Source organism: Panulirus ornatus, chromosome 42 (assembly GCF_036320965.1).
Source record: "Panulirus ornatus isolate Po-2019 chromosome 42, ASM3632096v1, whole genome shotgun sequence".
Classification (NCBI taxonomy): Eukaryota; Metazoa; Arthropoda; class Malacostraca; order Decapoda; family Palinuridae; genus Panulirus; species Panulirus ornatus.
Window position 1 is genome coordinate 14,221,050 of NC_092265.1, and position 18,239 is coordinate 14,239,288.

The 18,239-nt window shown below is 39.6% G+C and overlaps 1 protein-coding gene across 4 annotated transcripts in view; it reads left to right on the forward strand.

The window, feature by feature from the left end:
- The window catches only part of bchs (WD repeat and FYVE domain containing 3 bchs), a 404,120-nt gene that overhangs the window by 290,439 nt on the left and 95,442 nt on the right, over nucleotides 1–18,239 (forward strand). For all 4 annotated transcript variants that reach the window (XM_071686608.1, XM_071686607.1, XM_071686603.1 and 1 more), the window contains 4 exons: nucleotides 2,378–2,557; nucleotides 3,203–3,367; nucleotides 5,137–5,290; nucleotides 13,032–13,266. In XM_071686608.1, the coding sequence (XP_071542709.1) occupies nucleotides 2,378–2,557; nucleotides 3,203–3,367; nucleotides 5,137–5,290; nucleotides 13,032–13,266 (734 nt within the window). The remainder of the gene's footprint in view (nucleotides 1–2,377; nucleotides 2,558–3,202; nucleotides 3,368–5,136; nucleotides 5,291–13,031; nucleotides 13,267–18,239) is intronic.

An 18,239-nucleotide genomic window follows, 5' to 3' on the forward strand; every position in this document is an offset into this window, starting at 1 on the left:
CCAATAATCACCCATCTCTCTCCATCCACTTTCAGTTTTTTCCATATCAATCTAAAGTTTACTTTCTTACACTCTATCACATACTCCCACCACTCCTGTTTCAGGAGTAGTGCTTCTCCTTTCCTTGCTCTTGTCATCTCATTAACCCCTGACGTTACTCCCAAGACATTCCCAAACCACTCTTCCCCTTTACCCTTGAGCTTCGTTTCACTCAGAGCCAAAACATCCAGGTTCCTTTCCTCAAACATACTACCTATCTCTCCTTTTTTCTCATCTTGGTTACATCCACACACAGTGAATGTCTTTGTGGCAGGGGTGCGTGATGTCTTCATGGTTGTTTAATTTGTTTATAGATGGGGTTGTTAGGGAGGTGAATGCGAGAGTTTTGGAGAGAGGGGCAAGTATGCAGTCTGTTGTGGATGAGAGGGCTTGGGATGTGAGTTAGTTGTTGTTCGCTGATGATACAGCGCTGATGGCTGATTCTGGTGAGAAACTGCAGAAGCTGGTGACTGAGTTTGGTAAAGTGTGTGAAAGAAGAAAGCTGAGAGTAAATGTGAATAAGAGCAAGGTTATTAGGTACAGCAGGGTTGAGGGACAAATCATTTGGGAGGTAAGTTTGAATGGAGAAAAACTGGAGGAAGTGAAGTGTTTTAGATATCTGGGAGTGGATTTGGTATCGGATGGAACCATGAAAGCAGAAGTGAGTAACAGGATGGAGGAGGGGGCAAAAGTTCTGAGAGCATTGAAAAATGTGTGGAAGTCGAGAACATTATCTCGGAAAGTAAAAATGGGTATGTTTGAAGGAATAGTGGTTCCAACAATGTTATATGGTTGCAAGGCATGGACTATAGATATGGTTGTGTGGAGTAGGGTAGATGTGTTGGAAATGTGATGTTTGAGGACAATATGTGATGTGAGATGGTTTGATCGAGTAAGTAATGAAAGGGTAAGAGAGATGTGTGGTAATAAAAAGAGTGTGGTTTGAGAGAGCAGAAGAAGGTGGATTGAAATGGTTTGGTCACATGGAGAGAATGAGTGAGGAAAGATTGACAAAGAGGATATATGTGTCAGAGGTGGAGGGAACAAGAAGTGGGAGACCAAATTGGAGGTAGAAGGATGGAGTGAAAAAGATTTTGAGCGATTAGGGCCTGAACATGCAGGAGGGTGAAAGGCATGCAAGGAATAGAGTGAATTAGAACAATGTGGTATACCGGGGTCGATGTGCCATCATTGGATTGAACCAGGGTATGTGAAGTGTCTGGGGTAAACCATGGAATGTTTTGTGGGGCCTGGTTGTTGAAAGGGAGCTGTGGTTTTAGTGCATCGTACATGACAGCTAGAGACTGAGTGTGAGTGAATGTGGCCTTTGTTGTCTTTTACTAGTGCTACCTCATGTACGTGTGGGGGGAGGGGGGTGTCATTTCATGTGTGGTGACAAGAATGAATAAAGGCAGACAGTATGAATTATGTACATGTGTATATATTTATATGCCTGTATATTTTTATATATGTATACATTGAAATGTATAGGTATGTATATGTACATGTGTGGACGTGTATGTAGATGCATGTGTATGTGGGTGGGTTGGGCCATTCTTTTTGTCTGTTTCCAAGTGCTATCTCGCTAACGTGGGAGACAGCAATACAGTATAATAAATGATATGATAATATTTATATTTATATTTATCCCTGGGGATAGGGGAGAAAGAATACTTCCCACGTATTCCCTGCGTGTCGTAGAAGGCGACTAAAAGGGGAGGGAGCGGGGGGCTGGAAATCCTCCTCTCTCAATTTTTTTTAATTTTCCAAAAGAAGGAACAGAGAAGGGGGCCAGGTGAGGATATTCCTTCAGTGGCCCAGTTCTCTGTTCTTAACGCTACCTCGCTAACGCGGGAAATGGCGAATAGTCTGGAAAAAAAAAAAAAAAATATTTATGCATTTTATTTTACTTAACTGCCATCTTCCTTGTCAGCGAGGTATTGCTAGGAAATAGTGGAGAAATGGCCCAACCCACCCACCTACACATGTATATACATAAATGCCCACACACACACATATACATCTCACTGTATACATACATGTACATACACAAACATATACATATATATGCATGTACATATTCATACTTACTACCCTCATCCATGGCTTTGATTAAGGCATTCATTTTTCCCAGACTTCTCAGGTGTTGAAAAAATAGAATTTTTATGTATTAGAATTGCATTACAGCCTATCATTGACTTTGATCTTATTTTGGTAATGCTTTGCAGATGTTACTGTTTAATTTAGCAACTTTATGTTTTACATGTATTGAATAGCTATACATATTACTACATTCTTCTGCTGAATTGATGGTTATATGTTGTTTTACTTGTTTCAGCGTGGAGAAATTAGCAACTTCCAGTACCTGATGCACTTAAATACACTGGCAGGACGTTCCTACAATGATTTAATGCAGTATCCAATCTTTCCTTGGGTTTTGGCTGATTACACTTCAGAGGAATTAGACCTGACAAATTCTACTACTTTTAGAGACCTTTGTAAACCCATGGGGGCTCAGGTTAGTGTTTCAGAACTTCCTATGAATATTTCATTCCTGTATGAAAACTAAATGTAAGAATGAAAGCTTGCCATTGTCTAGATATGCATCATGTTCAGAGTATGATAAAGAAATATCTAACACAAAGTTTTGGAATATGTGCATACAGATGGCAAGAATTGCTTCAATATTGGTTTATGTCTGTACATGTGAAATAGTATCAAGTGGTCAAGAGTGAGAAACTGAGTAATTATTTATAATGTATTATAGTAAACTTGACAATCATTGGAGTTCCAAATATGGCCAGGTAAATGGATTTGTGGAGGTGGATGGTAATTCCTATTTCTTTCCTCTGTGGTCTTGTTCTGTGAACATTAGGGATTTCTAGTTAGGCCTCTAGTGCTATTGATACATGACTTTCCCATCTTTTTCTTGTTTGCATGAAAAATGATAAATACCAAAGAGTATATAGAGAAGGTCTTGACAGATGACAAGAGAGATATTGGTGTTGAGAGTTGTTGCTTTTGTGAAAAAACATATTAGGTGAGGATATTTCAAACGAAAACATTCTTTGATTTAAGTATCAGTGATAAAGACAGTCATCTCATCATTATGGATGAAGAGAATTGATAAGTTTTACTGATTTTTCACTATTTTCACAAACAGACACCAGAAAGGTTGGAGCAGTTTGCAAAACGTTACCGAGAGTGGGATGACCCCTCAGGAGAAACTCCCCCTTATCACTATGGCACTCATTACTCCTCAGCAATGATTGTCTCATCCTACCTCGTCCGCATGGAACCCTTTACACAACACTTCCTCAGATTGCAGGTATTATGTTAGCAAGAACTTTTTTATTAAAATATCACAGGAAAGCAAATGCTTTCCTGTTCATTGACAGATTATAGCAAAAGTATGGAGTTGTCACTAGTAAGGATCTTACCTTTTGTATTTTTTCCATCAGTTTTTAATTTTCTATAGCCACATTCATACATCAGGAGCATTAAGTGGTCTCGACATGTATTAAGCTGCATTGCATGTCAAGCTCATGTTTTACTCTTGAGAACAGAAAAGAGACTACAGAAAAAAGTAGCATGTTGGTGAAGCCATCTATTGGCTTTCTTTACCATAATAAGGCTACAGTGTACATATTTACTGGGGATCCTTTAGCTCAAACACTTAAAGGAGGTAAGCCCTATTCATTCATGGTTACTTGAAGGGTTCATGGGAGAATTTTTAATTTGCAGTGAGTGGGTGAACTCTTTAATATCATGAAAGAATGTGGCTAGATATTGGGTGAAGGGCTTTCAAAATTGATTTTTGAAATCCATTTTTTTGGCATTCTGAAGTCCTTTAGTGAGTCTGCACATCAATCATTTTATCATGTAAATTTATGGCACTGAAATTTGCTTTGGGGTCAAGTTCCAAACCATTTTTAGGAAGTCACTGTCAGAAATTTTTTTTCAGTTCAGGTTGTGGATGTAATCAATTCACATGTTTTTATTTATGATTTTAAGCCTTTCTGTTACTTGTGATATGCAAGACTTCAAAAGAACAAATCATTTTAATTATTATTATATGGTAATAGTTGGTATGCAGCCAATGACTAGTGAGTTTTATTACCTGTACTACCCACTTGGGTATCAGGAGAGTTTGTGATGCCTCCATAGTAAGCCAGAACTTCCGTGGTTGTCTCAAGTTGCACTCCTCTGACCAGGTAGCTGTCTTTTCTTTCTGCATAACCCACATGCAGACTACTGGCATTCTGTCCACAAACATACAATCTCTCTTTGTTCTCCTTGTCGTACATAACACTTGACAATACTTAATTCACACAGCTCATTCTTCACAACCATGGATTTTCCTGTGGTAAGCACTATGTGCTAGCCATGCTTTTTGCAAAATGTTAGGAGCTATGGATAGAAGTAGTAGGTAGGAACATTTAGGCAGGAGCATTAGATAGAAACATTAGGTAGAAGTAGTAGGTAGGGACATTAGGCAGGCACATTAGGTAGTAGCCTTTGCAAACCCTGCACTAGAGTTACCCCCCACTGGTGGCCTGTTAAGGGTGAGGCACTAAAGGCTAAGAAGCACTGGAGTTCACTTGTTATGGAGAATATTGCTGTGCCCCCCTCCCATGAGGGAGTTTCAGTTGGGAACAGGTATCAGAGATATAGGTAAATGGATAGCATTTTTTAGACAACACCGAAGATTTTTATTATAACATGCCATTTTGCTCTGTTTGTTAATCTCCTTATTATAGAGAACAGATGGAAATCTTCATAAAAAGATAGTATATGTTAATATCATGAAGACTGGATAGAGATTATTTTGTTAGAGCTTGTGTCATCCTGTAGTTGCAGTAATACCTTCTCTGAATTTGATTTTTGACATAAAAGATATTCTTGGTTTTTTCATAGAGTTGAAAACATTGAAGAATATGTTTTGAAATTTAGACTAGAATATTACTTCAGAATATAGGATGTCAAATATTAGTTATCTATCATAGCAGATGGATAGATTAGTAAAGAGAACCTTGACTTTGATAATGAGAATAAGAAAGCATCTGATAATGTAGTTTTAATAAAAAAAATTTTCAGGGAGGACATTTTGACTTGGCTGACAGAATGTTCCACAGTATGAAGGAAGCCTGGCAATCTGCATCCCGTAATAACATGGCAGATGTCAAGGAACTCATACCAGAGTTTTTCTATTTGCCAGAATTTCTCCTGAACTCCAATAAGTTTGATTTAGGTAAGTAAACTTTATAAGGTAGAAGGGCAGCTAGCTTACCTCAGGGAGTCCAGCATCCCTCTCCTCTTTCACTATCCTTTAGGATTGGGTCTGGGGACCCTAGATCTATGAATGTTTTCACAAGTTATATGTGGCTCATACAAAAATGATATGCCTGAAACCACTTATAACAAGAGTTGAATGTCTATGAGACTGAGTGAAGTATAAAAAGAATTAATGATATGTTTAAGAGGAAGGAAGATTAGACATGTTTTTTTTTAACAAGGATGAGAGTTAAAAGGACTGTTTAGTGGAACTGAGTAAATGGTTAGAGAGAACACCTGAAAGATGACACAGATAACAAAGCAGAAATGTTGATAATAAAGAAAGTCCTGAAAAGGGGAGCAAAGTTAGGACCACATTTAAGGGACCTTTGTTTTCTCTGGGATAGAGAAGAAAGAATTCTACCTCCACATTCCCTGCATGTTGCAAAAGGTGACTGAAGGGAGTGGAAGTGGGGGGCTAGCAACCCACACCTCCTTGTATTTCACTTTCTTAACAAAGGGAACAGAAGGAGCCAAACAGGGAGTGCTCATCCTCCTTGAAGGCTGTGGCTGGGGTGACTAAATGTGTGGATTTAACCAAGATGAGAAGAGAGGAGAGATAGATTGTATGTTTGAGGAAAGATACCCGGATGTTCTGACTCTGAGTGCAACAAAACTTAAGGGTAAGTGGGAAGAATGGTTTGAAAATGTATTAGGAGTAAAGTCAGGGGTTGATGAGAGGATAAGAACTAAGGAAGAAGTAGCACTACAATTGAAACAGGAGTTGTGGGAGTGTATGATAAAATGTACGGAAGTGAATTGTAGATTGATGTGGGTAAAACTGAAAGTGAATGGCAAGAGATGGATGATTGTTAAAGCTTGTGTACTCGGCCACAAGAGGAAAGACCATGAGAGGCAAGTATTTTGCGAGCAGCTGATTGAGTGTGTAAGCTGATTGAGTGTGTAAGTTTTGGTTTCAGAAACCAGGTATTATTGTTGGGGGATTTGAATGCGAAGGTAAGTAATATGGCAGTTAAGGGCATAATTGGGTATTCAGTGTTATGAATGAAAATGGTGAAGAGCCTGTGGAGTTTTGTGCTGAAAAAGGACCGGTGATTGGCAATACCTGGTTTAAAAAGGGGGATTATTGGATTACATTTTAATTGATAGGCTTATAAAAGAGAGAGACTTTTGTATGTAAATTTGCTAAGAGGGGCAGCTCGTGGGATATCTGATCACTATCTTGTGGAGAAGAGGGTGAAGATTTGTAATGGTTTTTGAAAAAGAGGAAACAAGAGAGAAGAGAATAGTGAGAGTAAGTGAGCTTAGAAAAGAGACTTGTGTGAAGAAATACCAGGAGAGTTTAAGAGTAGAATGGCAAGAAGTTAAAGTAAATGAAGCAAGGAGATTGGGTGAGGAATGGGAGGCATTTTGGGAGATGATGCAAGAGATGTATGTAGCATGCAAAAGGTGGGAGGTGGGCAGATTAGAAAGGGTAGTGAATGGTGGGATGAAGAGGTAAAGTTGCTAGTGAAAGAGAAAAGAGAGGTGTGTAGCCAGTACTTATAGGGAAGAAGTGTGAATGATTGGGAGATGTATAAAAGAAAGTGGCAGGAAGTCAAGAGGAAGGTGCAGTGGGAGATGTATAAAAGAAAGTGGCAGGAATTCAAGAGTAAGGTGCAGTGGTTAAGAAAGAGAGCATATGTGAGTTGGGGAAAGCAAGCATGAATAAACTTTAGGAAGAATAAGAGGAGTTTTTAAGTAGGTAAATAATGTGCAGAAGACAGGAGAACAAATGGGAACATCAATGAAGGGGGCAAAAGGGAAAGTGATAACATGAGGGGATGGAGTGAGTATTTGATGACAAAGTGGCAGATGTAGGGTGTTTTGGTTGGGGTGGTAAGTGAAGTCAGAGTGTCATGGAGAGTGGCTTAGTGAAGAGAGAAGAGGTGGTGAAAACTTTGCAGAAGATGAAATATGGCAAGGTGGCTGGAGTAGATGGTATTGCTGTTGAAATTATTAAGGTTGGGGTAACTGTGTTGTTGATTGGTTAGGAAGGATATTCAGTGTATGTATTGATTGCAGTGAGATTCCTGAGGATTGGCGGAATGCTATTGTATAAGGGCAAGGAGGATAAAGGTGAGAGTTCATACTACATAGGTATAAGTTTGTTGAGTATACCTGGTATGTTGCATGGGAGGGTATTGATTGAGCGGATGAAGGCATTTACAGAGCACCAGCCTGGGGAGGAATAGTGTGGCTTCAGAAGTGGTCGAGGATGTGTGGGTCAGGTGTTTGCTTTAAAGAATGTGTGTGAGAAATATTAAGATGGGTTTGTATGTGGGATTTAAAGATCCAGAGAAGGAACATGATAGGGTTGATAAAGATGCTTTGTGGAAGCTCTTGGGAGTATAGTGCAGGAGGAAAGCTACTAGAAGCAGTGAAAATTTTTTAACAAGGATGTAATGCTTGTGTGCGAGTAGGGAGAGAGGAGAGTGAATGTTTGCAAGTGAAGGTTGATTTGCAGCAGGGGTGTCTGATATTGCCATGGTTATTTAATTTGTTTATGGATGGATTGTTGAGGAAGGTGGATGCAAGAGTTTTGGAAAGAGTGGTGGGAGTACAGTCTCTGGGAGATGAGAGGGTCTAGGAAGTGAGTCAGTTGTTGTTTGCAGATAATATAGCATTATTGGCAGATTCGAGGGAGAAACTGCAGGTGTTTGTTGATGACTGAGTTTAGAAGATTATGTGAAAGGAAAAGGTTCAGAGTGAATGTGAATGAAAGCAAGGTTATTAGGTTCAGCAGGGTTGAGGGACGAGGTAGTTGGGGTGTGAGATTGAATGGAGAGAGGTTGGAGGGAGTGAAAGTGTTTTAGATATCTGGAAGTGGACATAGATGCACATGAAACTAATGGAAGCAGAAGTGAGTCATAGGGTAAGGGAAGGGCTGAAGGTTGTGGGAGCACTGAAGAATGTGTGGAAAGAGAGAACGTTATGAAGGAGAGCAAGAATGGATATATTTGAAGGAATTGTAGTCCCAGTGATATTGTATGGATGCAGGGCATGGGCTATAGACAGAGTTGCATATATGTTGGAAATTAACTGTTTGAGGATAATATGTAGTGTGAGGTGGTTTGGTTAAGTAATGAAAGGTAAGAGGGATGTGTAGTGATAGAAAGTGTGTGGTTGAGAGAGCAGAAAAGGGTGTTCTGAAATGGCTTGGACATATGGAGAGAATTAGCAAGGAAAAGTTGACAAAGATGATGTATTTATTATAAGTGGAGGGAACAAGGAGAAGGGGTAGACCAAGTTGGAAATAAAAGGATGGAGTGAAAAAGATTTTGAGCGATCGGGGCCTGAAGATGCAGGTGGGTGAAAGGCATGCGCAGCATAGAGTGAATTGGAACTGTGTGGTACACTGGGGTCAACATGCTGTCATTGGACTGAACCAGAGCATGTGAGGTGTCCGGGTTAAACCATGGAAAGTTCTGTGGGGCCTGGATGTGGATAGGGAGCTGTGGTTTTAGTGCATTATGCATGACTCCTGGAGAATGGATGTGAGTGTATGTGGCCTTTCTTCGTCTGTTCCTGGTACTGCTAATATGGGAAACACTGATCAAGTGTAGAAAAAAGTGAAAGAAAAAGTTACAGGTAAAGATAAGAGGCCCTAAATTCACCCACCATGGAAGAGAGAGGAGTGAGGGATGACATGATCACAACCATTAAGTTGTAAGAGTGATGGTTGAGTATATTAAAATGATTGAAGACATAGTTTGAAGACATAGTTAATGTAATCATACATGAATTTAGAAATTTGTATGGGGTTCGAGAATATTCAAGAGATAGGACTTCACCATTGTAAATCTCCCTTCCTGTACCGCACAATTTGGTAAATGCAAATAGGCCAACACACACACACACACACACACACACACACACACACACACACACACACACACACACACAGAGTATTGTTGGAGTCATGGATAAAAAAGTTTACTAAAGAGATAAGATGTCACCTGTTCTGCCCAGAGGGATACATGATAGTTAGGAGGGAAAAGAGAAGACAAAGTAAGGGAAGGATTATGCTCATAATTAAAGATAGCCTTAGGTTTCAAGACAGTACCTAATGAGAAGAGTTACTGTAAGGAAGAATTGCATATTTAGTGTTGATATTATATCCCTGGGGATAGGGGATTAAGAATACTTCCCACGTATTCCCTGCGTGTCGTAGAAGGCGACTAAAAGGGGAGGGAGCGGGGGGGCTGGAAATCCTCCCCTCTCGTTTTTTTTTTTAATTTTCCAAAAGAAGGAACAGAGAATTGGGCCAGGTGAGGGTATTCCCTCAAAGGCCCAGTCCTCTGTTCTTAATGCTACCTCGCTAATGCGGGAAATGGCGAATAGTTTAAAAGAAAGAAAAAAGATTATATTATTATCCAAAAATTGCATTGATTCAGTAAGAATATACAATGATAACAATGAAGGAATAATCAGGGTGATACATGCAGGAGTAAAACATTCACTTTCAGAGATGATAAAGGACTAATAATGGGATATTTTCATCATAAAGATATAGTTTGGGGGAAGTTGGATTCTCATGGTTATAGGGAGTCATGGATACAAGTTATAGTGTGTGTGCAGGAAAATTTCCTTTACAAATATGTGTCAGTAAGTGTATTAGGAGGTAGTGATAAGAACAGAGGACTGAACCATAGAGGGAGTATCCTCACTTGGCCCCCTTCTCTGTTCCTATTTTCGAAAAGTAAAAAAACGGGAGGGGAGGATTTCCAGCCACCTGCTCCTCTTCTTTTAGTCGCCTTCTACATTCAGAGAACACGTGGGAAGTATTCTTTCCCTCCTGTCCACAGGGATGAGAAGGAGATGGAGTGAGTATTTTGAAGATTTGTTGAATGTTTTTGATGATTGAGTGGCAGATATAGGATGTTTTGGTCGAGGTGGTGTGTTAAGTGAAAGGGTCAGGGACAATGGTTTGGTAAACAGAGAAAAGGTAGCGAAAGCTTTGCAGAAGATGAAAGCCGGCAAGGTGGTGGGTTTGGATGGTATTACTTTGGAATTTATAAAAAAAGGGGGTGACTGTGTAGTTGATTGGTTGGTAAGGTATTAAGAATATATGGTGTGGGAGGCAAGTTGTTAGAAGCAGTGAAAAGTTTTTATCGAGGATGTAAGGCATGTGTACGTGTAGGAAGAGAGGAAAGTGATTGGTTCTCAGTGAATGTAGGTTTGCGGCAGGGGTGTGTGATGTCTCCATGGTTGTTTAATTTGTTTATGGATGGGGTTGTTAGGGAGGTAAATGCAAGAGTCTTGGAAAGAGGGGCAAGTATGAAGTCTGTTGGGGATGAGAGAGCTTGGGAAGTGAGTCAGTTGTTGTTTGCTGATGATACAGCGCTGGTGGCGGATTCATGTGAGAAACTGCAGAAGCTGGTGACGGAGTTTGGTAAAGTGTGTGGAAGAAGAAAGTTAAGAGTAAATGTGAATAAGAGCAAGGTTATTAGGTACAGTAGGGTTGAGGGTCAAGTCAATTGGGAGGTGAGTTTGAATGGAGAAAAACTGGAGGAAGTGAAGTGTTTTAGATATCTGGGAGTGGATCTGTCAGCGGATGGAACCATGGAAGCGGAAGTGGATCATAGGGTGGGGGAGGGGGCGAAAATTTTGGGAGCCTTGAAAAATGTGTGGAAGTCGAGAACATTATCTCGAAAAGCAAAAATGGGTATGTTTGAAGGAATAGTGGTTCCAACAATGTTGTATGGTTGCGAGGCGTGGGCTATGGATAGAGTTGTGCGCAGGAGGATGGATGTGCTGGAAATGAGATGTTTGAGGACAATGTGTGGTGTGAGGTGGTTTGATCGAGTAAGTAACGTAAGGGTAAGAGAGATGTGTGGAAATAAAAAGAGCGTGGTTGAGAGAGCAGAAGAGGGTGTTTTGAAATGGTTTGGGCACATGGAGAGAATGAGTGAGGAAAGATTGACCAAGAGGATATATGTGTCGGAGGTGGAGGGAACGAGGAGAAGAGGGAGACCAAATTGGAGGTGGAAAGATGGAGTGAAAAGGATTTTGTGTGATCGGGGCCTGAACATGCAGGAGGGTGAAAGGAGGGCAAGGAATAGAGTGAATTGGATCGATGTGGTATACAGGGGTTGACGTGCTGTCAGTGGATTGAATCAAGGCATGTGAAGCGTCCGGGGTAAACCATGGAAAGCTGTGTAGGTATGTATATTTGCGTGTGTGGACGTGTGTATGTACATGTGTATGGGGGGGGTTGGGCCATTTCTTTCGTCTGTTTCCTTGCGCTACCTCGCAACCGCGGGAGACAGCGACGAGGTATAAAAAAAAAAAAAAAAAAAAAAAATGATTCATGGTGAAGTGCCTGAAGATTGGCAGTATGCATGCATAGTGCCATTGTACAAAGGCAAAGAGGATAAAGGTGTTCAAATTACAGAGGTATAAGTTTGTTAAGTATTCCTGGGAAATTGTGTAGGAGGATGCTGATTGAGAGGGTGAAGGCATGTACAGAGCATTGGATTGGGAAGGAGCAGTGTGGTTTCAGAAGTGGTAAAGGATGTGCGGATCAGGTGTTTGCTTTGAAGGATGTATGTGAGAAATGCTTAGAAAAACAGATGGATTTGTATGCAGCATTTATAGATATGGAGAAAGCATATGATAGAGTTGACAGAGATGCTTTGTGGAAGGTGTTAAGAGTATATGATGTGGGAGGTAAGTTGCTAGAAGCAGTGAAAAGTTTTTACCAAGGATGTAAGGCATGTGTACCTTCTTTTCAAGCAGTTCACCATATGCCTTTTTCTCCTCAATAGCATTTCTAATCTTATTCTTTCACCATGCATTTTGACTTTTATTTTTGTAACTTACAACTTTATATCCAACTACTTATTCTTCAGCTTTAACAGTCTTGCTCAAAACATTTGAAACACCTCATTCTCACATGACTGCATCCCTGCATTTACTGCACTTTCATCTGATCCTTGGGTTACCCTTTTACATATTCCTCCTTGCATTCTTTTTGATTAAGTATTCTCTTGCCAACACTTTTTCCCCTCTCCATTCTTCCTTTAGCCATACCTCCCTTTCTCTCTGATCATCACTTCCTCAAGAACTCCTTCCTGCTATTGGTTAGAATAACCAAAGAATCTTCTCACAACTCTAGTATCCAGCTTAACGTTTCTCATCCTTTCATTCACTGCCACATAATCAGTTAGACCCTTTTGTTCTTCTCTTCCATCATTTCTCATTCCACGTATATCTGTGGATCATCTTGTGCTGAAAAAAAGTGTTTGCAAGGAACAAACCTCTCTCAGCACAGACATCCACAAGGTAACTTCCATTTTCGTTTACATGTATCAAATCACTATAATTTGATATAATCCATATAGGATTGTAGGCTTCATTGGGCTTACTGATAACCTTACACTGAGAGAATAATTAGACATGTTCCTTGTTTTTTTATACGTTATTTAAACTTGTATTTTCTAAGTTGCTTATAACTTTATGTATTCAGTTCTATATCCAGTAGAATGCTGCTGCTGTTGAATCTTTTGATTTGGATTTCATGTTGTATTTTATTAGTTATTTATATCATTTACCATACAGTATACATATGTATTGTATTATATCTACAAGATTTTCATGTATGAATCTTGAATATTATTTCAGTGCTCATTTTGATCATAATATCTTATTTTTAGGCTGCAAACAAAGTGGAAAGCAATTGGATGATGTTGTTCTGCCTCCATGGGCTAAGGGTGATGCCCGAGAGTTTATCCGTCTTCATCGTGCAGCCCTGGAGTGTGACTATGTTTCTACCCATCTGCATGAGTGGATTGATTTGATATTTGGATATAAGCAACTTGGACAGCCAGCAGTGGAGGCTGTCAATGTCTTCCACCATCTCTTCTATGAGGGAAATGTTGATATTTACAAGTAAGGATATAGAATAGCCACAATAATTCATCTTCAGAGCTAAGTGTTCTGATATTAGCTTTATTTTGCTGCTTTACGATCTTCTATGGCTTCAGCTATAAATGTGGTTTAGGTTAGATTTCTTTTTCAAATTTTGTCATATATCATGGTGATTGTCCCACTGCTCTTTTATTCCTGAAATTATATTTTTGATGATAACCCAATGGTTTCCGGTTAAATGATTGCCAACGCCCACTCTCCACATTAGTCCTGCTACCCACCCATGAGTTATATGTATATATGTATGTTTATATACTGCCTTTATTGATTTATATATATACATTATTAGAATTTATGTGAGAAATACTTAGAAAAACAGATGGATTTGTATGTAGCATTTATGTACCTGGAGAAGGCATATGATAGGGTGGATAGAGATGCTTTGTGGAAGGTATTAAGAATATATGGTGTGGGAGGTAAGTTGCTAGAAGCAGTGAAAAGTTTTTACCAAGGATGTTAGGCATTTGTATGAGTAGGAAGAGAGGAAAGTGATTGATTCCGAGTGAATGTTGGTTTGCGGCAGTGGTGTGTAATGTCTCCATGGTTGTTTAATTTGTATATGGATTGGGTTGTTAGGGAGATGAATGCATGAGTTTTGGAAGTATGCAGTCTGTGGTTGATGTGAGGGCTTGGGAAGTGAAGTCATTTGGTGTTCGCTGATGATACAGTGCTGGTGGCTGATTCGGTTGAGAAACTGCAGAAGTTGGTAACTGAGTTTAGTAAAATGTGTGAAAGAAGAAAGCTGAGAGTAAACATGAATAAGAGCAAGGTAATTAGGTTTAGTAGGGTTGAGGGACAATTTAATTGGGAGGTAAGTTTGAATTGAGAAAAACTGGAAGAAGTGAAGTGTTTTAGATATCTGGGAGTGGATTTGGCAGCGGATAGAACCATAGAAGCGGAAGTGAGTCACAGGGTGGGGGAGGGGACGAAGGTTGTAGGAGCTTTGAAGAACATGTGGAAGGCTAGAACATTATCTCTGAGAGCAAAATTGGGTGTGTTTGAAGGAATAGTGTTTCCAACAATGTTATATGGTTGCGAGTCATGGGCTATAGATAGGGTTGTGTGGAGGAGGATGGATGTGTTGGAAATGAAATGTTTGAGGACAATATGTGGTGTGAGGTGGTTTGATGGAGTAAGTAATGAAAGGGTAAGTGAGATGTGTGGTAATAAAAAGAGTGTGGTTGAAAGAGCAGTAGAGGATGTGTTGAAATGGTTTGGTCACATGGAGAGAGTGAGTGAGGAAAGATTGACAAAGAGGGTATGTGTCAAAGGTGAAGGGAACGAGAAGTGGGAGACCAAATTGGAGGTGGAAGGATGGAGTGAAAAAGATTTTGAGTGATAGGGGCTTGAAGATACGGGAGGGTGAAAGGCGTGCAAGGAATAGAGTGAATTGGAATGATTTGGTATACTGGGGTGAATGTGCTGCCATGGATTGAACCAGGGCATGTGAAGCATCTGGGGTAAACCATGGAAAGTTTTGTGGGGCCTGGATGTGGAAAGGGACCTGTGGTTTTGGTGCATTACACATGACAAATTTTAGATAAACAAAACTTTAGTTTTACATATGGCAAGGAAGAAAATAGAACACAAGAAATATAGCTTCCTAACTAAACAGTTTTTGAAAGGCCTGTTCACAGTACATTTGAGATAATCTCTGGCCATCCATTTAGTGTATATTCCATGATTCTTCCTAGTTTCATGAGCAATCATTCTGGAGGTGACTGGAAAATCTTCTGCTACCATGGTTACATACATCATAAACCCTAGGCTCTACTCCATCATTTGATCCACTACATGGCAACCTGGACAAAGCGTCGGCATTGGAATGATCCTCTGAACTTCTGTACTGTATTTCGTAGTCATAAAATCACAACCAATCTCTGCATTCTGGTTGCAGCAAGTAAAGGAGCAGGTGATTTAGGACCCAAAATTGCCAAGAGAGGCTAGTAATCAGTTACTTAGACAAATTTCCAAACAATATAAATACTGGTGAAATTTCTTTACTCCAAATATGACAGATAAAGCCTCTTTCTCTATTGTGCATAGTTTTTCTTTCTTTGGGTACGAGTTCTCAAAGCATACACCAAGGGTCTTTCTATGCCATTATCCAATATGTGACTTATGACAGTACCTAATCCATAGCCTGATGCATTACAAGCAAGCTTTAGTGTTCTGCAGGTATCATAGTGACCAAAACATCATTACTAGACAGAGCAGCTTTACAATCCTCAAATGACGTCTGAGTTGCAATATTCTATTTCCATGGAGCCCCTTTAACAATTCATGCGGAGGGGCCAAAACTAATGAAAGTCCACTCAAGAACCTTGAATAATACTGTATCATTTCAGGAAAGCCTTCAATTCACTGATATTTTTTGAAGCAGGTAAATTTACTGTCTCTTACTTATCTTCTACTGGTCTCAGCCATTCTGCATTCACTTTGTAGCCAAGTTACTTCTTTGACTAGAAATGAACATTTGCTCTTGTTCAGCCTGACATTGTGTGCCAGCAATCTTTCAAATACTATAGTTAGGGTTTTGACATGATTTTTGATGTCACTGTCAACAATAAGAACATCATCCTGAAAACATAACACATCTGGATGACCCACAAGAATTTTGTCCATGCTGCACTGAAATAACTTTGGTGCACTTTAACCCCATTAAGCAACCTTTTGAACTTATACAATCCTTTTTGAGTGTTGAGTGTCAGGCACAGTTGACTTTCAGCATCAACAAGTCTTAACTTAATAAAAATAGTTCCACCTGTCAGTGCAGCAAACAAATCTTGAGAAGTGGGTAAGGGACACTACTCATTCTCAACAGCTTGATTAATGGTAACTTTATAATCACCATATAATCTAACAGATTTATCAGCTTTAGGTACACCTATGAAAGGAGCAGCCTAATAGCTCTTGTTAGTTTTCTCAATAACTCCCTCACTCACAAGTCTGTTTAATTCCTTCTCCACCTCACCTTTCAATGCATAAAGAACAGGTCTCGCCTTGGCATATATGGGTGAATCATCTTTGTCAATGGTGATATGAGCCTCAAAACCCTTTACATCATCCTCTCCCTTATCAAATTTATCTTATTTTGTTCAAGCAGTTCCTCAAGACCTATAACATTGTCACACACTTTAACACTAAATATATCCTTCCAATCCAACTTAAGTTCCCATAACCAGAGTTTACCTAACAAAGCTGGTCTATCCACATAGATAGCTACAATTTAGGGCAACTTCGAAATTTGATTTTTGTACTTTATCTCACACTATAGTTTCCCTTCAGTGTTTAAAATCTCTCCAGCATAGGTTCTTAGCCTAATACCAAGTGAGGATATTCCCTCAAAGGCTCGGTCCTCTGTTCTTAATGCTACCTTGCTTATGTGGGAAATGGCAATAAGTATGAAAAAAAAACATATCTGTACTCATTATAGAGAAATCAGCTGCAGTGTCTACTTCCATGGTTACTGGTGTATCATTAATGCACAAGTCCACATCATACTGATATTCAACTTTTCCTTCATGACTGGTGTAAATAGTAAACACATGGTCACTCTTTTATCATCAGATTCAGAATCACTGGCACTCTCTTCAATACTGTTTTCCATTTCCTTCTCAGCACCTTTAATGACATTTGTGTTCCTTGTTTTGTGGCACAATTCTTCCCTCTAGCTACAGTCACTTTACAAACTGAGCCACTACTGCCAACTGATTGACTACTGGTATTTGGAACAAAGTCTATGGTGTATTTCTCTGCTAGTTCCATGCTTGTAGCTATCTGACATGCCTTTTCAAAACTTAAATCACAGATGTTCAGTAACTTAATCTGCATTTCTTTATAATTCAGACCTATCACAAACCTTTTTCTTAAAGCTCAATTCAAGAACTGTCCAAATTTCAGTGAATGGATAACTTCAAAGTAACTATATAATCACTTACTGATTCATCTTTCCCCCCAATCTCTTGTGCCAAATATGTAACTTTCAGCAATCTCAAGTGGAGAAGGATCAGTATGTTGCTTCAGAGTCTCGGCAATCCGAATCAGTGTAGCATCTTTGGGTTTGGCTGGAGCAAGCAGACTGACCAGAGTAGAGTAAACATTACCTCCTACCTCTGTCAAAAAGATTGCTTTCCTTTTCTCTTCAAAGGCCTTCTTCTTCTGAGCATCACCTCCATCATCCATCAGTTCATTTGCCAGGAAGAAGAGGTCCATTCTTTCACAATATGATGTGAAGTTCTCCCTGTCTGCATAGTACTTCCCCACTCGTCTGATGTATCCACTGAAACCAGCCATTGTTGCCCTATTCACTATAGTTCTCCACATACAGAGAAGCCCTCACTTCAGTGGTCACTATCCTCTCTTCAAGGATGTCACCAGCACCTTGTACATCCCATCCTTGTCACCAGTGTAATATTTTACATGATTTAATGGGAGAAAGGGAAGCCACACAAACTCTAACTCAGGTGGTTTATTTCTGTCATTCTCATACTTCTGACCTAATACATTGTGATTATACAGGCCTCGACATATTATAACTTTGGTAAAAATAACATAACTTAGCTTTTAGATATATGTGCTGAAAAAGGACTGGTGATTGGGAATACCTGGTTTAAAAAGAGAGATATACATAAGTATATGTATGTAAGTAGGAGAGATGGCCAGAGAGCGTTATTGGATTACATGTTAATTGATAGGCGTGCGAAAGAGAGACTTTTGGATGTTCGTGTGCCGAGAGGTGCAACTGGAGGGATGTCTGATCATTATCTTGTGGAGGCAAGGGTGAAAATTTTTAGGGGTTTTCAGAAAAGAAGAGAGAATGTTGGGGTGAAAAGAGGGGTGAGAGTAAGTGAGCTTGGAAAGGAGACTTGTGTAAGAAAGTACCAGGAGAGACTGAGTACAGAATGGTAAAAGGTGAGAACAAAGGAGGTAAG